The sequence below is a fragment of the Stenella coeruleoalba genome (assembly GCF_951394435.1).
Source record: "Stenella coeruleoalba genome assembly, chromosome: 11".
Classification (NCBI taxonomy): Eukaryota; Metazoa; Chordata; class Mammalia; order Artiodactyla; family Delphinidae; genus Stenella; species Stenella coeruleoalba.
Window position 1 is genome coordinate 61,417,343 of NC_137157.1, and position 25,971 is coordinate 61,443,313.

Sequence of the window (25,971 nt, forward strand, 5' to 3'; positions counted from 1 at the left end):
CACAGAGCTTATAGCCGCACCTGGAAAGGTAGACACCAGGTAAGTAATTGCACTGACACTTTTGAAACTGTTTCACCTGAGAATCAATAATGCTAAATACCATCACTGCTTCCTCATTCTTACTTCAACCCTCTCCCCTTCTCCCATAGCTTTACTGCTTTGAGGAGAAGTAAGACCACATGACTCTCTGCCGACACCCCATGCCCCGTCCTCTGAAATATCCCCAAAGCTTACGGCTCTGCTGATTGTGAATTCCGCTGAGTTTATTGGATCCTGGTGAGCATGCTTGCGATAGGATAGGGGTGAGGCAGGATAGGGGTGAGGCAGAGCAGGCAGGATTATCTCATTATTTGTAGGATTATCTCATTATTTACAGGATTCTGGAATTCTCCACTGTGGTTTCTAAACCATTAGATAAGAAGCCCGCTTCTTTGGATTAAAATAATGTCAGAGTTTCCTAACTGAAGGCTGAAAAGCAGAAACAAGTATTCATTCAGTGTTGGCTTTCCATGTTGTAGCAATTGTTAAATACAGAGGGAACAGTGGTTACATAGGAATGGATCTTCCTTAACGTCCTTTAATTCTCTCACATCATTCAGCTCCAGCCATTCATTGTCCTTTGATTACAGCAGTTCTGTCTCATCCGCTTTAGCAAAGGGAGTCAAATCCTACTAAGCCCTCCGAAAGGAATCCTGGAGCCCCAGCACTCCTCCCCAGTTCCAAGCACAACAAGATTCAGTTCCGTACACATTTTTTGAGCATCTACTTTTGCCAGACCCTGCACTAGGCCACCGGGGTAACCAGTAAATCACTGTTGCATTGAATGGATAGCTCTGCTCTGATGTTTTTACCAGGAATAAAACAGGCCTGTTGGAGGCTGTTCGTCTTTCTTTCTCAACTGCTACAGATACTCAGAGAAATCTTGTCTTGGTCTCCAAGTGAAGAATAAAATTTGCTAAGGTTCTTAAGCTAATATTGATATATCGTATCTTGGAATTCTTATGATCTGCAGTTACTTACCTGTTATCTCAAAGTATAAACTATAAAGCTTAAAGATGTTCTATCAGACAATGACCTCAATGGGAATTAAAGAAAACAGGACAAATGAAGCTGGTCAGGAGCTGGAAAGTAGTTAGTTCAGTATTCTTTTTACGTGATACACCTCAAGATTAGCCTAGGTTTAGTCTAACTCCTTGCCCATATGTGCAGGGGAGTTTCGGGTTCCCTTCTAGGGATTCTCCTTTCACCACAGATGCCCCTGCCCATCTCTCTCTCTCTCTTGCTCTCTCTCTCTCTCTCTCTCTCTCTCTCACACACACACACACACACACACACACACACACACACAGACTAGAAGTGGTATGTGGCTTAAATGACTCAAAAAAAAAAAAAAAAAAAACTTGTTCCAAGGACACCAGAGTAATTTGAGTCTCCTTATCTCAGGGACTCTGATTATTACTGGGTTAGCCTGGGTGTGTGGATTCTGCAGAACGGCAATCAGGAACAGTACAGTACGGATCTATAACGGGACAACTCAGCTAAATCAGCATGAATCAGGTGACGAAGAAGTATGCAGAATCAATCAGAATCTTGTGAGAGAAAACCTGGTCACTGAATCTACTGCCAAAGAAATCAAGAGGAGCCTGGAATACAGACCACAGTCGGACAGAAAGCTGACAGTCGCGAGGGAACTGCAGTGTAATGGGAAATCCTCAGCAAGCCAGGCTGTGTCACGGAGGAGCCACCTGCCAGGGAGTTCAGGCTCTGACGGCTACGCTGCTGCAGGCACGCTATGATTCAACAGCGGCTGCCCTTCCCCCGGGCACAGAGCGCCAGCGTTAGAGGGGTTTCAGCTTACCTGTTCACTCGTGCAATGTATTTATGGATATATGGGGGTGTTTAAAGCGAGGCAGAATTAGGTATAATCACAATGCACGGTACATTTGTCCTTAAGGGAAAACCAAAAGATCTGTAAGTAGCTAAAAAGGAAGAGAGGAAGGTAAGTTTTGTGGTCGAGGGCAGGAGGGGGGTTTCCATCATTTTCTGTCATCACAGTTCTTCCGTCTCTGTTCCTCTCTGCCTCACGTCACCCTACTGGCTCCTCATGGTGCTGATTACAGAGACTTCTTGAGGTCCTCTAGCTCGCTCTTACGTTGTTCCTTCATACTTCTTACCTATCTGTGTACAGTGCTGGCAGCGGCTTTGAAGTCCTTCCTGGATTCTCCGCGTGTAGATCTGAAATGCTGGTTTCTATAACCAGCAGACTCTATTCCTAAAGCTGAGACAATTTTTGCGCAACTCAGCCCAAGGGACTATATTTATATTATCATGCACACCACATATTTATAGCTCAGCAGCTTGGACAGCATCACAAGGCACATACCTTCTACCAGTGTATTTGTAACAACGCTCAATATACTGTTGATCCTGTCCTTCCGCCCATAGGAGGCCAATTGGTCCATGGAAACTAAGAGAGATCCAGGGCCTTTCTTCTTAATTTCCACCTCGGTTGTAGCCTGGAAAAAACAGCAAGTTGGGTGAGTAAAGTCTTATCAACGTTAAGGCTGGGCCTTAGCGGATATAGTCTAGAGTGAGCGAGAACCTATGCTCTTCCTTAGATCTTTTTACTTTGATCCTACAGTCCTATTCGCCTCAAGGAGTAGAATGAAACAAGTTGGCCATGGATCATCCTTAGCTCCACAGATGACAAGACCAAGTCGTTTAAGTGTGTATAAAATCTACAGTGAACCCAAGAGTCTGGCTGGGATCCAAATACATCATCTGCTCCACGTACGCAGAGAGTAGGAAGACCAGATCCCCTGGGAAAATGCCATCAGAAGCAGACCCTCCTGTCCTCCTCTCATATCCAGAGCATTTGGCTAGAATTGGACCACATGATAAAATAAGTCAAATTCACCTGTACGTGAAATTTCATGAAGGGCCAGGGGCCTGATCACACTGAGTATTACAGACACGGTTTCCTTCACTTGTAGGAGCACCACCATTCTACCAAACTGTCACTTCCAAATGTCAAAACTGGGCCTAACTGAACGTTAGCAAGTGGAAGTTCTACTCCAAATCTCCTCCAAGCCACTGCAAACGAGAGTGGTAGGTTTTGCCATCTTAATTAAACACATTGCCTCATATGTCTTGTTACATTTATCTTGTTTTTTACATTTTTATTTTATGAGTTAACCTGAAATTTTCGAATTCCCAACCGAATAAAAAGGGCAGAAAACACCATCAGACTGTTAAACAAAATATTTTTTACACGCTCCTCCTTGGGCGATACCAGTATGGTAGATTACGGCAAAGGGTTTCTGAATGTCCCTAGCTTGCGCTGTTTGTGCCAACCTGAATATTCTACATCAGATCAGGCTTAATGGGGTGGCTTAAAACCTAGCTTTCCAGTTAACTATGCTGTCCACTGTAACACGTCAACCATATAAACTTAGCTGCTCCTTCCATGTGAAGGTAAGAGGACGGAGACAGTCACCACAGGACAGGGAAGACATGTGTTTGTATGAAGCTAGAGAAGTATCTGTCTGATCAGTGACAGTAAGTTTTGAAAAGAAAATAATCATCTCTGGAGAGTTACATCAGAAAGCCTTTCTATTCTTACATATATTTAGATTTTAAGAACCGTACTGAAGAAAGTTCCAGGCAGATTACAATCCCATCATGGTGTTTTATCAAATAGTTCCACTGATTCAGAGATTTGGTTTACCTTAGGGTTTTGTTTGTTTTGTTTTGTCTGTCTGGCAGAGCTACAGAAGAAATGGAAAAGAAAAAGAACTGGTTTCCTTGGGAATTCCTGGATGCATTACTATACAAGCATCTGTATTTGTAAGAATAACTTAACCATTAGCTCAGGTCATGATACAGTATATTTCTTTGAGAAATCACTTTTTGCTACAATTCCCAGCCTAATATTCATGACATTTAATAAATGAGATTAAACTACTATATTTAAAAAATGACAGGACTTCCCTGGTAGCGCAGTGGTTAAGAATCCGCCTGCCAGTGCAGGGGACACGGGTCCAAGCCCCGGTCCGGGAAGATCCCACATGCCGCGGAGCAACTAAGTCCGAGCGCCGCAACTACTGAGCCTGTGCTCTGGAGCCACAACTACTGAGTCCACGTGCCACAACTACTGAAGCCCGCGTGCCTAGAGCCTGTGCTCCACATCAAAGAGAAGCCACCGCAATGAGAAGCCTGCACACCGCAACGAAGAGTAGCCCCCACTCATTGCAACTAGAGAAAGCCCGCGCGCAGCAACGAAGACCCAACGCAGCCAAAAATAAATTAAAATAAATAAATAAATAAATTTATTTTAAAAAATGACAATCATCTAAAAATAAACACAGAAGTCCCAATACAATGGACATTCTTATTTCTGACATTTATTAATTCTAGATTTTTATTGAACTGCCCTTCTGCAAATCTACAATAGATAGATTTTATAATGCTGACCCCCGAGGTACTAGAAGATCTAATGGACTGGCTGGTTTATCAAAGAAGGATGAAACTGCACTTAATATGGCTTTGGTATTAGTGTAGCTTACTGTCTTTTGGGCATGCTGGATGTAATAAGATATAAATTCTTCAGGCTTTAATAACACCAACCTTAAAAAACAAAATTAATGAAAATGCTATCTAAAAAGACCTAGTCAAATCATTATATTATCATTTGTTGATACCTATTCAAAAGATAAAACAATTTTTAGCTTGGATAAAAAAATCCACAAAAATTAAAGAAAAATTTATCCCCAAACTTAATATTAAGATGGAACAATTACTATTTATCTCTTTCTAGGTAAAATGAAAGTAAACTGTAGCAGGGCTATGTGGAGACAACTTCTGAAATATTAAAATTTGTTCCATAATCCATAATGTGTTATAGAACTATAATCTATACTGTACAATTGCTTAACTTTTAAAAAAGAAACAAATGAAAGAAGATGCTGAGAAATGAACATTTCAAAGCCCATACTTAGGAAATTCTAGAAGGTAAAAAGAGAAATCCATTAATTATCTTTTTACAAAGGCAAGAGCATTTAGCATAGATCCAAATAACTGGTTCCATCAAATGTCTTGGTAATAATAAGATATCCAGAAAAATTCCCACATATTTGTAAATGAAACAACAGACTTCTAAAGATCTGTGAATCAAAGAGGTTTGCACAGGGAAATTTAAAAAATACTTTAACTGATGACAATGAAAACACAATACATCAAGATTTATGGGATGAAGCTAAAGAAATTGTTAGAGAAAATTTTACAGCTTAAAAAAGATATAAGATCAATGCTCGAAGCTTCTGCCTTAAGAAACTAGAAAAAGAGGATCAAATTAAGCCATAGGTAAGTATATGAAAGGAAATAATAAGAATGGAAATTAATGAATTAGTAAATGGACAAACAATAGACAATCAAAAAAGGTCAAATGATGGTTCTTTAAAAAGATTAATAAAATTGATAATTCCCCAGGCAAGACTGATCAAGGAAAAAAAATAGAGAAAACACAAATTATAATTTTCAGGAGTGAAAAAACAGGATATCACTATAAATCCTATAGACGTTATTAAGATAATAAGGATATGTTGTGAATAACTTTATGCCATTTCATCTTGGATGAAACAAACATATCCAAACACAACTTATAAAAACTGACATAAGAAGAAATAGAAAATCTAAATAGCTCATATTAATTCAAGAAATTATAATAAAAAATCTTATCACAAAGAGAACTCTAGGCCCAGATGGGGCTCCATAAGTGAATTCTATCAAATGTTTATGGAAGAAATAATACTAATTTTACACAAATTCTTTCAGAAAACAGAGGTTAAGAGAATACTTCTCAACTTCTTTTATAAAGCGAACATAACCCTGATACTAAACCTGACAAGAACATTACAAGAAAAGAAAATTAGAGATCAGTATCCCCCACCAACAGAGATGTGAAACCCTTAACAAAATATGAGTGAACAGAATCCAGCAATATATACAAAGGACACTACATCATGACCAACAGAGTTTATCCCAGGAAAGCAAGGTTAATTTAATACTAGGAAAAAAGTCAGTGTTATTCATCATGCTAACAGAATAAAGGAGAAAAACCATATGATCATCTCACAGATGCAGAAAAAGAACATTTAACAAAATTCAACACCTCTGCATAAAAATAAAATTCCTCAGCAAGCCACAAATACAATGTAGCAGTTTCAGTCTGACAAAGATCATCTAGGAAACCTATAGCCAACACCGTGCTTCTTGGTGAAACATTAAATCCTCTTCCTCTAATACTGGAAACAAGGAAGGATGTATGCTTTCATCAAGTCTATTCCATTTTGTATCTAAAGTCTTAGCTAGTGCAATAAAGCAGGAAAAGTAAATGAAGAGCATAAAGATTGCAGTTGCTGTTACTCACAGAAAATATTACTGTGCATGTAGGAAACACTATGGAATTTACCCAAAAAACCCAAACAACAAAAAACCCTCCAAGGCTAATAGAACCAATACATTAATTTATCAAGGTCATGAGATATAAGGTTAATATACAAAAATCAACTGTATTTCTATATTCTGGCAACAAATAATTGAAAATAAAAATCTTAATTATACCTTTTACAATAGTATCAAAAAATATCAAATACCAAGCAAAAAAAATCTAATGAAAGATGTCTAAGACCCCCACTAAAAACTATACAACTTTGCTGAGAGAAACTTGAGAAGACTTAAATCAATGGAGAAATGTACCACATTCATAGTTTGGAAGACTCAATATAATTAACATGTCCATTCTCCCCAAAGTGATCTATAGATTCAGTACAATCACTACCAAAATTCTGTGTTTTCTGAAAACACATATACATATATTTATGTATAAATTTTTGTGTGAACACCTGTTTTCCTGGGTATATACCTAGGAGTAGAATCTCTGCGTCATCTGATAACTCTATGTTTAACTTTATGAGGAGCTGCCAACCTGTTTTCCAAAGTGTCTGTACTATTTCACTTTCCAACCAGTAATGTTGGCTATTGTTTCTTGTGTCAGACTATGACCAGTTGAAGGGAAGAAAACCTGGAGCAGACTCTTCATCGTCACCTTCCACCTAGAATCTGCTTGGGATTCTGTGAGGTATGTCTCTACTATTGGTTCAGCTGCCCAATTCTCATCACCTGGAAGGTGGGAAGGAGGTGTCTTCCTCCAAGCATGCTGAGACCCAAGGACCAGAGGAAAGATCACATACTCATTCTCTCCCCTCCCTTGTTTCTTGGGGTCATCTTTTGGGGGGGCGGGAGATGAAGGTGTATATTTTTATTTGTTTCGTTTTCTTTCATTTTGTTGGGGAGGGAGGAGGAGAACTAACAACTTTTTAAAGTCAGGAGCCTCTCTGCCTTGTAAAAATTCAGCCCCTAAGGAGCCTTGGTGCAAAACTATCAGTAACAGAGGAAGCCACTGAGAACCTTAATTACTTTAAACCCAATACAAATTTATTGCATTTCTCTTAACTCAAACACAAAGTTTATTAGGCCACTGACTTCCAACCTCCTAAATTGTAGCTGTCCTTCTCAAAGAGATATTCTACCATGTCTGCAGATGGCAGGTTCTGCCCACATTTCTATAGATCTATCCAAGGAATCTCAACTTGTTATTGATTCTGAACTGCTTTCACATGGAAATACGTAACTGGCAACTTACCAGCCAGTCACCTTTCTTGGGACTAAAATTTAGAGCACTTTAGAAGTGGGCTTAGGACCCAGCCATTTATCTCCTGTTTCAAGCCTTTCTAAAATTTTTGCAGTATTCTGCTTTAAAATACTGTACAATAATTTATCCTTCTCAAAGGATCTTTGGAATCTTAGAAGAAATCCGACCCTCTCCAAGTCAAGCGATTCAGCAGAAATCCCACTGTCTACTTCTCAGGCTACAAAGGCCAAAAAAGTATAGGGAAAGGAATGGAAACTGGCTTTCTGAATACCAAGGATGGGCCAAGTAATATGCTTCACATTTTATAAATGTTATTACCTTTAATCTTCAAATAGCCCTATAACAATGGTCCTTTTTATCTCTTTTTTACAGATAAGGAAATGGGCTTAGAGATGCTAATTTTTCAGGATCACTTGAGTAAATAAAGAACCCGGGCTTCGTAGTTAGCATAGCATAATGGTTAGTGGCTAACGCTGCGGAGTTTGATTGTCTGGATTCAAATCCTAACTCTACTGCTTACTGTGCAATCTTGGACAAGTTGCTTTATTTCTCTAAGCCTTGGTTTCCTCCTCGTAAAATGCACACAATAGTAGTATCTAACTCAGAGGGCAGGAGCTGTGAGCATGAAATGAGATAATGCTTTGCATTTACAACATGATTTCTGAGTTATGTGCGTTTTTGGATGGTCAGTGGCACCTGCTTCCTTTACGAGTGAAGAGCAATGATTTTCCAGCTCAGAGATGAAGACATGGGGAAAGTCCCCTTATCCTGTGCTTCAGCAAAATGCAAAAGTTCTCAAACTATCAAAAAATTATCACCACTCAATCACAACTGAATAATTAATGAAGATGTGAAATAGTTTTTGATGAGATTCTAATGAGGTGATGTCTGGATGTCTTTTTTTCATAGGGAATATCATATTTCTTAATTTGAGCCTAAGGAAAAAAAAATACAGATGTGGCATAGCCCAAGCATTAATGTTGTGTGAGATCAGCTTATGGACCATCAACGGCTCCTACACCAGTCCATAAAGCGTGAGTATGTAACTGGAAGCACTCTGATGGTTCAGGCGAGGACAAGTTCATCTGTAGCTGCAGACGCATCCAAAACGTTTTGACAGTGAGAATCGCTATCTTCTCACCCAAAGAGGTATAATAATTGCTCACTTGGCCCAGGCTGCATATAACATTATGAATATATTAATTCCTTCTAAGAGAAATGACTTTTCCTACTTCCCAAATAAGCAGTCAGGAAGTTCTCTTGGCATCAGGAAGACCTTGGTTCCATTTCCACAAGTCACTAAGTCTCTGAGTCTATCTGTTGATTGGATAAAACCACCTACTGAATGGGGAAGTTATAAGAATTAAATGAGATCACACATATAAAGGTGCTTAGCATAGTGTCATCAGAACTCAGTCTATGGCAGCTATAAGTATTAGGCCCATTGTAGAAAACTAGAAAGAACAGAAAAGTGTTAAGGAAGGGAAAAAAAGTCACTCATAATTTCCCCTTCCAAAGGCAGCTACCGTTAACTTTTTCTATATGCAGTTTGTCTTTATATAGATGATATCATACCACACAAACTATATGCATTCTGTTATTGTTTTGTTTTGTCTTTTTGGCCTATTAATGTAACTTAGATATTTCCCCACACCATTAACCACTAGGAGGTGCTTCTAACAAAATAATTCTTCCTCGTTATGAAGCCCTTGGGAATGATACAGTCCTACCTACCTCATCTTCCTGCCACTTTGGGATCTGACCTCTTGGCCTTGGGAATCCTCAGGTCGGTCACCATCATCACTTGGGGCCACTGCAAAGCATCTCCTAAGTGCTTACAGGGTGTTGAGTGTGCAGGACCCCCAAAACCCCAAAGGCAGCGTTCTGTCAGCCACAACGTAAGGCAGCGCAGACAGCCTTACATTCCACAGCCATCTGCTCAACTGCCTCTCAGATTTATCTCCCACACAATATAACAGAAGCTGCTAAAAAAACAAAAACAAAACCCGCAAACCCGCTCAGCTGCCTTTAAGCTGAAGTTCAAGCTCCTTCTTCCTGGATACCTTTTCTAATACCTTCTCTTCAAAGAAAAAGCAAGATATATTATTTCGCTTAAATATTTTTTAAAACTGCTAGGATATCAAAATTTACTTTCGTTTTCAACATCTGAATTATGCCCACTGTACTGTCCAGGCTGATCCACCCCTCATTCTCCATTGATATCATCTCTTGTTTTATTAGAGAACATAATTATCTATCTAATTACGGAGCCAAAAAATTTACATCTAGACATAGAACCAGTGAAGATCAAAAAATTATATTTCAAGTAAAGACAGTCACTCATAACATTTATTCTGGCCAACTACCTAGCTTGGAGGGGGCGTTGGAGCCACCGTTTGTTATCATTATTGTTCCTATTACGCTTGATCTGAAACAAACAGTTCTCCAGAAGAGCAATGGCCACGTGACTAGGCGGAGAAGACATGAAAATTAACTGAGAAGCAGAAGACTGAGGTTTCTGAAAGGTCTGTCAATGATGAGCTGTGTAACCCCAAGGAGTACAAACTCACTGAGCCTGTTTCCCCGTCTCAAAAACAGGAATAATCAGCTCCATTTTGTCAGCCTTATGGAATTTTTATTCGAAACAAACGAAGCATGCAAAAGTAATGTGTACCTTGTAAAGAGCTATACAAACATAAGGGGAAAAACATTTTGCTTTTAAATAAAAAGTCAGGAAGAGGAAGGACAACGTCAAATATCCTAACTGTCTTTTGAATTTAGGACAGTCAACAACTGTCCTAAGTGCTAAAAACAGATCATTCTGAATAATTCCATCCTTGATTGTCCAATTTCCCTCCACACATGCAACATGCTCATGAAAGGGCTGGCTATCTTCATGCTGTGTTAGAGGAAACTGAAGTGTAGCAACAAAACAGACCGACATGCTATCTCAAGAAGCTGAGACCGGCTAAGGAGGGACTGAGGAAAGTTAAGGAACTAGAGGTAGAAAGGATTAGGATCACTAAGGTTATAAGAATTTCAAACTAGAAAAAAAGGTATAAACAGCTTAGAATCTAAAGAAATGTTAAGGGATGGCTTTTCCCAAAGAGGCGAGCCATTATCCTAGCCCCTAGACAAGCGATTTTGTGAAGCTGTGATATACAGCTCCTCTAGAGCTTGACATTTGATTACATTTAAAATTCATCTTTCACTTCCCTTTTCCTTCCTCCCCCATATACCATGTGTTCTTGCCCTGACCACCTACCTTCCCCTCCTTCGATTTATTTCCATCTCAATCCCTTTTAAATGTCTAGGTCCAGTTCCCCACTGGTTTCCTTAACCTCTCCTTGCCTGGCTCTCCCAGTGCCTACTTCCTACCCTCAGCATCACCCATGCACATTCCTCTTTGGAAAAAGAGGAAAAATCACATCTCACTCTTGTAGAGGAGACTAAGAAAATTATTCAAAGCTATGTTACTTTTTTTTTTTTTTAAACAGGAAGACAAGAACTTTAAATTCCAAGTTGTTCCCCTACGAGGAGGGAGGACGTAGGGGGAGAGAAGCAATGATAGTTCCAAATCCGCTCAGACTTGGTCACTGGTGACGGCAGAGGCCCTTCTCATTCCATCCGGGCAGGATCCTCTGGCCAGAGGCATTCAGTCAAAGCAGGTGTGGGAAGGAAAAGAGATAAGCAGGCAGAGACGTGCAGAGATGGAGAGAGAGAAAAAGGGATAAAATAAAGGAAAGAGTTGATGGGGAAAGGGCCAGAGTCAGAAACAAGAAAGGAAGATGGGGGAAAATGGAGCAAGGAAAAAAGGGAAAACAGGGCGAGTAAAAGAGGAGGGCTGAAGAGAGAAATAGGAACAAACCTGGAGGGAGAAAACAGAAGTGGTGGGGGGCAGAGACACGAGTTGGGATGGAGCTCGGAAGAGAGACCGGGTGGAAGGGACAGAGCAGGGAGAGAAGAGAGGGAGTGGGAGAGAAGGCCATGCCTAGCCTCGGTCTACTTTTTTACTTCCTTACACTGTCATCAGTAGCTGCCTTATCTATTTTCACCTCTGGCAGGAGACGCCCGCTGATGTGGGAGCCGGGGCCGCCGATGAGGGACACCACACCGTTGCAGTCCACCGTGCTGTTGCGCTTGACGCTGCGCCGCAGGCTGGGGAATATGCGCGAGGAGCGGCTGCCCTGGCTGTAGCCGCTGTAGCCGCTGTAGCTGCTGCGGCGCTCGCGGGCTCGGATGGGGATGAAGAGCGAGTCCCGGCGGCCCTCGCTCTCCTCCACCGTGCTGTGCTCGTCGTCCGCAAACTCGTTCTCGGAGCCCGGGTCCCGGAACCGCCCAGGCCCCCTGAAGCTGAAGATGCTGCTTTTGCTGTTGTGGCGGGACAGGAATGGGGAGCCCGGAATGCTGAGCAGTGACTGCAGGGGCAGGAAGAGAGAGAGACAGAGAGAGAGGCATGAGACAGGAAGGGGACCCCGCAGAGGCTGAACAAAGGCTGTCAGCTTCCCCAGTCTGGCCCCATCCTTGCATTCCTGTTCATCAGAACACAGGTGTTTCCAGAAAGCACTTCGGGATGTTGAATTTCTACTGCCTTTCAACACCCATCATTACTCACTTCTCCTTGCCCCATAACCTTGCGATACACCTGTCTTTGACCTGTTAACCGTTCACAAGTTCTATTCACTGTTCACCCATGCATTGAAAGGATGCTTTTGTCTCATGCTCTGTGTATTGAATCACCAGGAAATACATTCAGTGTCTATTTCTCATTACTACGAGCTCACCTGGAGTGTGCCTTTAACCTACCAAGTTAGATTCTACGCCACACTTGGCAAAAGGAGAGAATTTAAAAGTGCCCAGTCACTTGCCACTCTCTCAATGGGTACCACATGCCCTAGAGGCTAAGAACTATGCCAACAGTTTTTTAGTTCAGTTGAAAATGGTATGTCCCCTCCTCCTCCATTTTAAAGTCAACGTTTTTTTCATGAGAAGTTTAAGTATTTGTAAATTATATAATTCCCAGCATTGACATTTTAAAGTCAAACTTGTATTTATCACTTAGAAATTTTTCATCTTTTTCTCCTTCAGCTCATACTTCCACTCCACCTGCCCTAGAGAATTTTCTGCTAATGTATATTTTTATGCTTTAATGCACTTTACTGATCACCTTTCAATACTTTTCGGTAACAAAAAATTATAAATAAACTACTTAAAATTAAAAGAAAATTTTCCTGTGACCATGAGTCTCCAAGAAATTTAAAAAATTCTCCGGGATTGTGTTTTTATTACAATTCTCATTAATACGATTGATCACAAATATATTCTACATTTTATAAGTAATGACTAAGCTTAAAAAGAAAATTTTATTAAAATATATCTCAGTGAGATGAATTTTTTTTTCCAATTAGTGTTTTGGTGTTTAAATATTTGTAGATAGTATTATTTATTATTAGAATCAAACATGGCTCAACAGAAACCCCTCTCTCCCTTCTAATATTATTTAGGTTTTAAGTGCTGAGAAACCTTACTCATGTAAATGGTACCTTGGAACAGAAGAATATTGTTATAAACAGTAATGTCACTCAATTCTTTGAACTCCTTCTAAGTTATACGCCAAAATTGCATAGTAAGCTATCAGCAAAATGTATCTTAATGCTCTATCAGCTGACAATTAAATCAAGTCCTCTTTCAATTGTGTTGAAAGCAAAGAACTGAAAACCACCCAACTTGCCAAAGGACTTGTACCCAGTTGATAGAAGTATTCCACTTCCTGATTCCTGAGGATATCAAAAGGGCCTTATTTATTATTAACTAATAATTATATCGGTACCTCTTACAGGGGTTATTCTTTGACTTTAAAGGAACCATATTTAACCCAACAGAAAAGGCTGGAATAACCAAAATATTGTCAATTTCTACACATCACTGCCAACATTAATTTTTTAATAAAATGATGTTATCACATGCTTTAAAGATATTTTCATCAAAACCTTAAAGCCACAGACTTAGCTCATTTAATTTACAAAAATGCCCACCATATGATCTAATGAGCAAAGCCAGTCCCCAATGTCAAAGCAATTGGCCAAATCAGACTTATTTTCATTGGGAAAAGTATGACTTCATTTTTAATTTTTAATAAATGTATTAATATGTATCCCAGGGACATCCATCTTGCTCCTGAACTTAAAACATCCCATTGCCCCTGATTATAACTCTATATTTCACTCTTATTACAAGTATATAAGAGATAGGTAAATTCAGAAAGCCTTACAATGGGTTTGTTTCCTAGATTAAAGAAAACTTTTTAGACCCTAATATTTTCAACTGTCCCTTTGTTTCGCACCTCCAAAGATTTTTATATCTTAGGGCAATGCACCACTTAGGATTTGGGATGAGAGAGAGATATGCCTTCCTTTTGTAAAGTGGGAGAAGGCTGACTGTGAAAAGAAAAGTGGAAAAGAACTGGTGTGACTTTGGACCACAGGCCTCTCCCTAGGCGTAGGAAAATGTAACTTAAAGATCTGGAAATCAGGTTCCTTAAAACTGTGCTTAGAAAGTCTTCAAGTACCCTGAGGGGATGCAATCCCAGTTTGAGGACCTCTGCTCTAAGAGAACAAAACCTGACAGACAACTGACCTCAGACAATCCTCCTTGCTACCCTGAGATACTCAGTTTGCCCAATTATGGCTTTGAAGGAATTTCAAAGTAACTTTTAGCTATATAAGATTTTTGCCTTAGAGTTTAGGCCTTACCCTTCTGGTAAAATGATTCCACTGTGAAAGTTCTTTGTGGGCCAGGACTCTGCCAATATAGTATACATATTAAAAGTGCTAAATAAACATTTTAAAATAATACTTTTGATGATAACCCTGGAATGGCTGTAGGGCTTCTCTTTAATATTTCTGCCCATATCTTTTTTTTACCTAGAACTCCACTTCTAGTTCTAGACTCAAAATGATCCCAGTTCCATTCTCTTCCTGTAATGTACAAAGCCCCCATGCCCAGGTGGGTACCTTTTTTTTGGATATTTCTAGTTTTATCATACTTCATTCTCTAACCTGTATTTCCCTTGTTATGTAGTCTCTTCTTGCGGTGGCTTGAAGCAACTCACAAATCTCTGAGATAATAAATGAATTTGATTACTGGAAACTGCATCAAGAAAACCACTTACCACAGATCATTTTACACAAATGTTACTGTTAAATACATACTATATGCTGTATGTAGACCTCTAAAAAAATAGGATTCAGGTATGCAGCATCTCTGACCCGTTTCCTGATCACTCTGACTTGTTCTGCTCTTCTGCCTCATCCCTGCACCCGAGAGGAGGAGCTGCATGGGTTAGATTCTAGAATGTTCACTGGGTCTCATTTAGGAGTGGAGGGTGTCACTGTGTATTAAAAGGGCACATACATGGCCATGTTCCTTCTCCATGCTGTTGAGCTGGTAGAGGGGTCAGCGCCTCCTCCAGCTTATTGCCTGCTATTCCTCATTTCACATATACGTTCGGGCACCCTCACTGATTCATTCCCCTGAACCATTCACAGACCGATGCTAGTATATAATCTGCTACTGGCTTGCAATGAGACAGTAAAAGCCTGAGAGAAGCATTTAGAAATTTTAATAGCAAGTAGGCATTTTTACAACATCCAAGAATGTGATGATTTTTCTAGAAGTTTATTGCAATTATATTTTACAAGAGTATCATTCATGAAGAAATGGGAAAGACAAAAACTGGTCCTTCGCTACAGATAGTTTGAGAAACACTTCTCTAAACAATGTGGCTGGCCAGAAGATTTGTTAAGTGTTAGAACGCACCTATGAGTTTTGGTTTCTTTCTTTCTTTTTTTTTTTTTTTAATATTTATTTATTTAGGCTGTGCCGGGTCTTAGTTGCAGCATGCGGGATCTGGTTCCCTGATCAGGGATCGAACCCAGGGCCCCTGCCTTGGGAGCATGGAGTCTCACCCACTGGACCACCAGGGAAGTCCCACCTACGATTTTGTTTTAATCAGGTATGGTAAGGTGACAGACACAGAGATAACTGTCTTTGAAAGAAGAGTTTATTACTTCCAGTTCCCGAAATAAGGGGGCATGGCATGCCGCACCATGTCATGCCGGGCCACACAGGGCCTCACGGGGGGTGGGGGTGGGTACGAGGGTCAGTCAGGAGGCAGGAGGAGCGAGGGGAAAAGCCTGGCCCAGGGCCTTTGCTGTGGAAGGGATGGGTGAGGCAGAGCAGGCACCTTTGAACAAGTTTAAAATTGGATAGTTTGAATAATTTCAAACAGGTTCTGGGCTATAGGAATGGTCCTGGCTCTGGAGTGATTTAGGGCACGGGAGATATTGGCTGGGTGTGTGAACTAGATACCAGGAGGTTGGGGATAAGGGTTTTGGACTGGTTGATCTGCACATGAAAGGCACACTTCCTGGCAAGTTGTTCACTCTCTCTAGGAATTAAACTAGCGCCAAGAGGGGCAGCTCCTCCCAGCCAGCAAGGCTCCTAACGCGTCAAAGCCCCATAAAATACAGAAAATAAAAAACTGCCTCCCTTCTCACCGCAAGCTTCCCTGGACTGAATCTGTGATTTTCACAAGGCCGACGTTGGGTGCTGACCCTACCTACTATATTAGGTCCCCATATTAGGAAAGAGGTTTGATTTTTATTTGATAAATGATCATTAAATATCTGTTGTGTGCTAAGTGATGTGGAGATAGTGGTGAACAAGACATATAACATGGTCCCTGCCCTCTCGAAACCTGCAGCCTAGTAGGAAATATTATGTACTACATGGGGAAATACTATATACTATATTAGATCTCATATAGTATATAATACCTGACTATTCTTAACTGATAGGAAAGTGAGAGGAAGTGATAGAAAGATAATGGCCAATTCAGTGACCCAGGAACACTTAGGAATCAGGATCCTGAGACAATACACACTAAAAGGAAACAGTTTATCTATTATCCTTTAATTCTTTGTTCCATTCTTGGCAAAAGAGTTGACTGCAATAAATGTGGAAGGGGAAAAGATGAACTTGTCCCATTTCTCCTTGTACCCCTTGTATCTAATCCTGATCTAGCCAGTTCCCTAAGGAGACATACCCTGAGGGTAGCCCCTGACCCCCCAGTCTCAATTTTCCTGGACTGGAGGGTTTTAGTTATGACTCAGGACCCGTGGCCCTATTAACTCCTGGGATCCAGGCTAGTTTATGAGATAGGTCCTGTTTTCAAAATCTTTCCTGTCAACAGACCAGGAGCTTCTGGTCCTTTCCAGGCAGTCACATCACAGCTAACTAAAAATACTCCCTCAGATCTAGGTGTCTGCTTGGGAGAATAGCTCTGGGGTGTTCTTGGTTAGAGGGAGGAGCCCTCATACTACACAGAAAAATTAATTGGGAATTTCAGGGCACCCATGTCAGCTGTTTACTGGGATAAGGCTTAACAATGACTGGGATGTTTAGAATGTAATAAATTGATGATTTAAATGTCCTACTTCCATGCCATATTTCACCTTTTCTTCACTTTTTCTTTCCAACACAGCAGTTGGTTCTTAAAATGTGGTCTGGGAACTCCTGGGGTCCTTGTGACCCATTTATGGGGCGGGGGGGGGGTCACAAGATTAAAACTACTTCATAATAATACTAAGATGATGTCTGCCTTTATCACTCTCATTTTCTCACAGGCATACAGTAGACTCTGTGAGCCTGACAGTTTCACAGAATTTAAAGACTTTTCTTATGAGCTTGATAGAGATAATAATATACGTGATTTTTTAATATTGTGTGTCAGTACTTCGAAGATCTGCATAACTCAGTGAACCAGTATTTCCCAAATGGTCAATGTAAGATGCTACAAGTCATTCATGAGTTAAAGACCTATAGTGCAAAATACAGCAGAGGATTTTAATGTAACAGTACCAAGTTACTGATACAGTTTCAGCTTCCACATTGCAACTAACCATTTAAAAATCTACCATTATCCAGTTTTGGAAAAGCATCAAAGAAGAATATTCACAATTATCTAAAAAGGCTGTTAAAATATTTCCCCCTTTTCCAACTACATCTGTATGAAACTAGATTTTCTTTAAATACTTCAACCAAAGAAACATACATCGCAACAGACTGAATACAGGTATATTCCAGCTATCTTCTACTAATCACAGATTAAAGAGATTCGCAAAGATGTAAACAGTACCACTTTTTACACTAATTTTTTTTTGATCTGGAAAACAGTTTATTTTTTCAAAAATATGTATGATCTGTGTTAAACATATAATGGGTTTATCATTATTATTTTAAATAAATCAGTAAACATTTTAAAATTTCTTAATTATAATTTCTAACACAATAAATTGAAAGCACATTTAAAAAAAGCTCTTTGGGGTCCTCAATAATTCTTAAAGATATAAAGCCCAAAAAGTTTGAGAATTGCTGCAATAGAATAATTAAAATACTTTGCAAAAATGAACTCAACCTAATACTTGTTTTCACCTAAACCCTAAAAACACAGCAGTAATTTTACAGAGAAACAGGTTGGGCAGATGTCTCGAGAGGATCTCAGCAGATCTGAAATACAGGAAACTGACATTCACTTGAACTGTGCGGTGGGAAAACTGAAGCCAGTCGCCACAGACGACCAGGTATGTGTGGAGGTGAGTGAGGAGGGGGTGGCTAGAGACTGCAGTACAAGGCTTATAGTCAGGAGCCCCCGGTTCAAATCTTGCCTGCAACACCTACTAGCTATATAACCTTAAATAAATTAGTAAATCTCCCTAGGGCTCAGTTTCCACAACCATTCCTCCAGATAAAATCAGAGAAACTGCGGGAGAGTCCTGGGACAAAGAGTATTACTACTGTGTGGGGCTTCTAAGCAAGTCTTGGCAGTCAGCCACGGACTCTAGGAATCCACAGTTTTTCTCAAATGGGGAGATTAGAGGAAGTGAACATTTTCATGCAAAGCAGGACATCTCAGAAGCCCAGCTTTGTTTCTGAGCTAGGGAGCAATCAGTGCAACTCTGTGCTGAAGCCTATGGATTAATCAGAGCCCATTCAATAGCAAAGTGTTAATGGTACTAAGGTATCATTAACTAGCTCAGGATGGCTCTCAAGACAAGGGCTGGATTACAACAAAGCTACAATCACAGTTTTCCCCCATAAGAGACTGAACTAGGAGAAAGGTGAGGTGAAGGTGAGACAGAGATGGTTCCAGGCCATAAAGGAGTCCCAGAAGGGGTTAAATCAGATTTATAAAAGTTCTTCATTCATTTTTCCAAAAAATATCTGAATGGGCATAGAAGCAGACCTTGTTTTTAGGATTTTATCTGAGAGAGGAGAGGATATGAACATTCGTAAATATAAAACCACATACAGTAAAAAGCAACATGCAGAGAGGTACGTATAAACATAACGGAAAGGTGAAATGATAATTTCCAATTGCGGGTGGGATGGAGGAGGGTCAGCGAAGGTTACTTGAGAAAAGGATGTGAAGAATAAATACAATGTGGACAATTCAGAAATGGAAAAAACAGGGCATCTTAGAGAGGCTGTTTCTGGAGCAAAACAGAGGGTAGAAAAGAAGCATCGTGTATGAGAAGCATCTAGTAGTTCACTGTGGTGTAAGTATAGGGTGCTTGAAGGGGCACAGGGACTGGAGACTGAAGAGGGAGTCTGCATCGGGGAGGGGGAGTGCTATGAATTCCACCCCAAAGGGGAGTTCCCTCTCCCGTTCTTCTTAGTAACTACTCTAAACTGTCACTATTGTCTTCAAGCTCCCGACTCAACCTCTCAAACCCTTCGATAAGATTTTTAATTTCCTACATTATTGAAAACTAGAGACTGACAGGTGCCATCTCTCTCCACTTCCTACTCCCCATCTACAAACTTGCCCACACACACCCACCTCTCTTGTGCTGGCGTCTTTGGCGGGGGGGACAAGGTACCCCCTTTCTTGTTAGAGGCTACACCTATTTTCACATCTCCCAAGACTGTGTTCTACTTTCTTTTCTGTTCTACTCCATTTTTACTTCCAACCCTCCTTCTTCTGGGTTTCCTCTCCAACAGATTATAAAAATGCTTATTTTGGGGCTTCCCTGGTGGCGCAGTGGTTGAGAGTCCGCCTGCTGATGCAGGGCACGCGGGTTCGTGCCCCGGGCCGGGAAGATCCCACATGCCACGGAGCGGCTGGGCCCGTGAGCCATGGCCGCTGAGCCTGCGCGTCCGGAGCCTGTGCTCTGCAACGGGAGAGGCCACAACAGTGAGAGGCCCGTGTACCGCAAAATAAAAAAAAAAAAAAGCTTATTTTCACCCACATTCTTTTTTTTTCTTTTAAGATGTTAGGGGTAGGAGTTGTTTATTAATTAATTTATTTATTTTTGCTGTGTTCGGTCTTCGTTTCTGTGCGAGGGCTTTCTCTAGTTGTGGCAGGCGGGGGCCACTCTTCATCGCGGTGCACGGGCCTTTCACTATTGCGGCCTCTCTTGTTGCGGAGCACAGGCTCCAGACGTGTAGGCTCAGTAGTTGAGGCTCACGGGCCTAGTTGCTCCGCGGCATGTGGGATCCTCCCAGACCAGGGCTCGAACCCGTGTCCCCTGCATTGGCAGGCAGATTCTCAACCACTGCACCACCAGGGAAGCCCCCACCCACATTCTTTAAAGAAGTTTGAATGAGAAGTCTTTACTTCCCACTCAACACGGCATCCACCCTTACCCTGGACTGAAATGTAACTTTCAAGTTCTCAATGACTTCTATTGCCGAATCCAACGGATATTTCCAGTTCTGATCTCATCAAGCATCTCTGTTAAGTTTCAATCCATTGATCACTCCACTGCCTTCTCCCACCCTTGTGCTCTCCAGCCCTCACTGCACTGTCGGTTCTCTTAGCACCTCTAACGACCGTTCACTTGTCTTCCTCCATGAGTTCCATCTCTGATGGCCGTGAACATCAGTGGCCCACTGTTCTTCCACCTGACACACCTCTCCAAGTCATCTCATCCAGTCTCATGGTTTCAGTCCCCACCTGTCAGCTCAGGCCTCTTCCCTGAGCTATCATTTGACACTCCATGTGTCTACTAGGTTTCCCAACAAACAATTCAAACTTGGGATGTCCAAACTGGAACATACTTTTCTTCCAAACCTGGAATGTCCTTTCTTCCGTCTTACTGCTCCCTCACCAACACACATGTACATTACTTGACTAACTCCTGTTTATCCTTCATTGATCTTCCCCAGAAAATCTTTGCTGAACCTCCAGGTTGGGATAGATCGGTGCCCTCCAAAACACCCCAGTGTATCTCAATTATGGAATAATATCATCAATGCTATTACACAAATAATTTTTTTAATGTATCTGGTTGCCCCATTACACTGTAAGCTCCCTAGGGCAGGGATGGTGTTCTAACCACCTTTTAATCTCTAGGACCTAGCACAATCCTTTCTTTTTTTATTCTTTTTCTTTTTTTTTTTTTGGCGTTACGCAGGCCTCTCACTGTTGTGGCCTCTCCCACTGCGGAGCACAGGCTCCGGACGTGCAGGCTCAGTGGCCATGGCTCACGGGCCCAGCCGCTCCGCGGCACGTGGGATCTTCCCGGACCAGGGCACGAACCTGTGTCCCCTGCATCGGCAGGCGGACTCTCAACCACTGCGCCACCAGGGAAGCCCCCTAGCACAATCCTTGACATACAGTAGGCACTCCATAAATGCTTGGTGACAAATAATGAGAGAGACGTTTTAGGAAGTGATCTGCTGACAATATATAAAACATAAAGGAGAGAGAGACAGACAAGAGTGAATGAAGCTGCAATGGGTAACTGCAGTAGAACAAAGTAACACAAAGTCTGAACTAAAATAGGATTAATACGAATAAAAAGAAGGGGATGGACATGAGAGATTCTGCTGTGATAAAATGAACTGGACCAGCAAAAGACTGAACGGGGAGGTGAGAGATGTAAGGGAGAGGCACAATCAATCATCTCTGGGAAACAAGAAAAGACACTGAATACACTGCCATAACCAGGAACTGTAATGTATTCTATACCTTACAAAACTTTCTTTGAAAGGGGGAATTAGGGCTTCCCTGGTGGCGCAGTGGTTAAGAATTAGCCTGCCAATGCAGGGGACACGGGTTCAAGCCCTGGTCTCGGAAGACCACACATGCCGCAGAGCAACTAAGCCCGTGCACCACAACTACTGAACCTGCGCTCTAGAGCCCGTGTGCCAAAACTCCTGAAGCCCGCGTGCCTAGAGCCTGTGCTCCGCAATAAGAGAAGCCACCGCAATGAGAAGCCCATGCACCGCAACAAAGAGTAACCCCCCTCACCGAAACGAGAGAAAACCCGCATGCAACAACGAAGACCCAATGCAGCCAAAAATAAATTTAAAAAAAAAATTGGGGAATTAAATGGCTTAAGAATTGGATTTTGGTGGTGTTCTCTGAAATCCAAAAATACCTATTATGTGATGAAATTTATAGTAATACAATGCTCAATAATAATCCATAAGTCCTCTCCCTTCTCTTTCTTTTAGTTTCCCGATTTATCAAAGTTGGGTAAAACTGGAGGCTTTTAATATATCATAGGCTAATTTATCAGCATGACACTATATATCTAGAATAATTAATTACTAGAACTTGCTACACTCAAATAAGGTGACCTAAAGAGTTCCATGACTTTTTTTTAATCTAAAATTATATGCAACTCTTAAAAAGAGGTATTTGATCTAAATTCTGAAGTTCAGATGCTAAGAGGAGAAAAGCTCTTCATGATATTTTAGAACATAAGGCTTGCTGCTTGTGACACAGACTTTAATGCTATGGTAAGTTTGCCAAAGGTGACCAGGTTGTCCTAGGGCTAGCTTTAGAGCAGAGAAGGGAGGGCAGGATTAGAGCACAGGGCAGCCCTAATACGCGAGTAACACTTCCTCCTAAAGGAAAACAGCGTGTAGGTATGGAGAAAAAGGCCTGAGAATGCAGGAATGGGTGTGGAAAACGTAAACCCAAAGGGGAACATGAGAATCAAGTGAGATTAGGAAAACCAAAATTTCTTAGGCTTATTTGACCCAGCGCAAAGAGTTTACCTGATTCATGATGGAAAATTTCCTCCCAATTCTGTTGTCTGGTAGCCGAAAGCCCTTCCTCCTCATACCATCTTCTGACTCTGACTTGAACACCTTCTCGGGATCCCCTTTCTCTTCTCCTTCAGAGAGCTCCTTTTGTTTCCTCTTCTTTCTCCTGTTACGTCTCTCTTTGGCACTCTTGGAACTGAGCTTAGAGATTTCAGATGAGCTTCGGGGCGAGCCTGCCCCTTCTTCACCTTCTTCCTCTATGGCATCTTCTGAGACAGTTCCTGCTGAAGTGGCCATCGCCGCCGCCTGCGAAAGGAGCCACAGCAACAGTGCAGATCAGAAGCCATGAACTGGAGCCACCCAAAGCCAAGCAATTAGTACAGGTCGTTTCCTTTCCCACAGATAGGGGAAAAAGGGAAAAAAGGAGGAAGGAAAACCAGCCCGTCAGAGGAGCCTGTGGCTGGGGCCTGGCATCCCTTCTTCCTAGCTGAATTTGTATCGTGGCACACAGCCTTGCATAACCAGAGCAGAACGGCATGGTGAGAACTCTGGGGTTTATTCTCTTGAGTATCTCAGACAAGAACGTGGCTGCCACCTTGGTACCAAATGATCCTTTTTTTGGACAACTCTGCAAATCAATGCTAAGAAACTATACTATACATTATGGGCCCAACAATGTAAAAATACATGTATATTTGGATAAAGATAAAGATGAAAAAGTAAAGTGTTAGGGTGTTGGTGGAATCACAAGTTTGTTTTTCAAATTTTACCTGTATCTTCTTTTCAAGACTTGCTATGACCACAGAGAATCTCTGAAGGAGACCCTAATGTTTTTCTCAACAAAAAGGCTATGCTTATATGAAGCATTATATAGACTGCTCTGGCCACTTTCTTTTCTCCCCAGCCAGCACAGCAGTTGTACACTGAACAGCTGAGAAATTCAACAAAAGATCATATTCACAAACAATGTGGCCATTAAGACAAATGGAATAATTGGACTGACCATCTGCAGTTGTTACTTGGGTTATTTTAATCAGATCAGTGACTTCTATTTGACAGTGACTGATGCCTAAAAAGATCAATTGGAATGGCAATCAGGTGGGGCCTTAGTCACCGTGATATGGCAGGAAAGACCAGAGCAAAGAATTGGTCACCAACCTGTGCCTCTTCCTGTTGCTTCTTAAGTTGCTCCAACATTGCTTTGAATTCAGCCTCTTTCTGCTCCGCTTCCTCCAGTGTTGCCTGATTCTGTTCTTCATAAGCCATGGCCACCACAGCCAAGATCAAGTTCACCAGATAGAAAGAACCCACAAAGATGACCAAGACGAAGAAGATCATGTACGTTTTCCCAGCTGCTCTTAAGGTCTGTAAAGACAAAGACCACTTTCTGAGTTGCTTGCATCAAACGAATCAGGCTGAAAACAACTCATGGGCTGGTGTTCCTCTGCAGGGGCACTACTGAATTTTTACACTTTTTTTTTTTTTTTTTTTGCAGCATGTGGGATCTTCCCGGACCGGGGCACGAACCCGTGTCCCCTGCATCGGCAGGCAGACTCTCAACCACTGCGCCACCAGGGGAGCCCCCACTACTGCATTTTGAACAGGACAGTTACTTCACTGTGTGGTACTTCTTCACACTGCAGAACACTTAGCATCCCCAATGGCCAAACGGCCTCCCCTACCCTCAACTCACAGTAAATGTTGGTAGTACGTCCTATTCATTATGACAAAAAAGTCCTCTTCCACTTCCAAATACTCTTAATATACTCCTTTTGTAGAAAAATGCTTAATTTTTTTTTTAAGGAAAAAATCGCTCTGGGCTAAGAATTACATTTGACTTTGTCAGCTCGTTCTAAAACAAGTCTGAAGAAATGAATACAAGACCTCAGCTCATTTATCTACTGGTCCTCAAAGAGCATTAACAGACAAATTCCATCTCTGGGATCAGGTCCAAGTCATAGGAAGTCCCTATCTTGAGGAACATCCTTCCTTAGCCTGTTGCAATAGGATGAGTTTTTTGTGTGTGTGCGTGGTACGCGGGCCTCTCACTGTTGTGGCCTCTCCCGTTGCGGAGCACAAGCTCCGGACACGCAGGCTCAGCAGCCATGGCTCACGGGCCCAGCCACTCCACAGCATGTGGGATCTTCCCAGACCGGGGCACGAACCCGTGTCCCCTGCATCGGCAGGCGGACTCTCAACCACTGCACCACCAGGGAAGCCCCGTAGGATGAGTTTTTAAAGAGGGGTATGACATAAAGGATAGTGGAGGGAAAAGAAAACAGGAAGGAGGATCCCAAGAGTACTCCTTGGGGAATACTCAAGGAATACTGAGTATTCCTTGAGCAAGCACAAAGACATCAAAGAACAATTGTGTTTTAGGTTATGTACACAGGACCCACTATTACTTAGTTTGCATTTTTGTTCTTCTCAACCACAAATTGAAACTTAGCATAAGTCACAAATATTTCATGGGAAAGATTCAATCCTGAGGGAATATTAGGTTGTACAACAGAAAGGAAGAGTTCTAGGAGATACGAATAAGAAACTTCCCTTAAAGAGCTTCCTTCATGCCTGAGGAGAACACATTTCTTATCCTCAAACTAATTTGCATTACCAAATGCTAGAGTCAAATGGAAAACAATGGATCATCAGAGAATCTCTAAACTGGAAGACCCTTAGCAGTCACCTAGACTAACTTCTCCACCACAACCAGCAAAATTAAACGACTTGCCCAGAGTCACCAAAGCGGCCCAACAGAATAGTCGTGACCTTTTAAAAAAAAATCTGTCACAACATTCTGGAACAAACACAAATGTGTTACAAATTTCAAAACATGGACAAGATCTTATCCAAGATCCCTGTGGATAAGATCTCATCTTTATAATGTCTAGCATAGTGCCTTGTACAATGTGTTTAATAGTTCTTAAAAAGATGCCCTAAGCCCAAAAATCCAAAAGGCGAAATACTGAAGATGCTCTGGTGAAATGATAGGAAGCAGGCAGAGAATGCAGATTCCCAGGCCAGGCGAGAGGCTCTCAAGTCTGTGAACCTCTACAGCTACCCATGATGAGCATTAAAGGACCAGGCCAAGAGCTGGGAGAATTCACTTACTTTTGTAAACCAGCTGACTCTGAGAAATACCATCCTAAGATCCTATGTAACGTCTTCACCAAAGGTCTCTCACACAGAATGTCCCCAAC

At 41.5% G+C, this 25,971-nt stretch overlaps 1 protein-coding gene across 1 annotated transcript in view; it reads right to left on the bottom strand.

The window, feature by feature from the left end:
- The window catches only part of SCN8A (sodium voltage-gated channel alpha subunit 8), a 174,531-nt gene that overhangs the window by 45,396 nt on the left and 103,164 nt on the right, over window positions 1-25,971 (bottom strand). The window contains exons 10-13 of the mRNA XM_079937623.1: window positions 23,930-24,136; window positions 22,784-23,077; window positions 11,734-12,129; window positions 2,384-2,516 (exon numbers count right to left, since the gene is read on the bottom strand). Of these exons, the coding sequence (XP_079793749.1) occupies window positions 2,384-2,516; window positions 11,734-12,129; window positions 22,784-23,077; window positions 23,930-24,136 (1,030 nt within the window). The remainder of the gene's footprint in view (window positions 1-2,383; window positions 2,517-11,733; window positions 12,130-22,783; window positions 23,078-23,929; window positions 24,137-25,971) is intronic.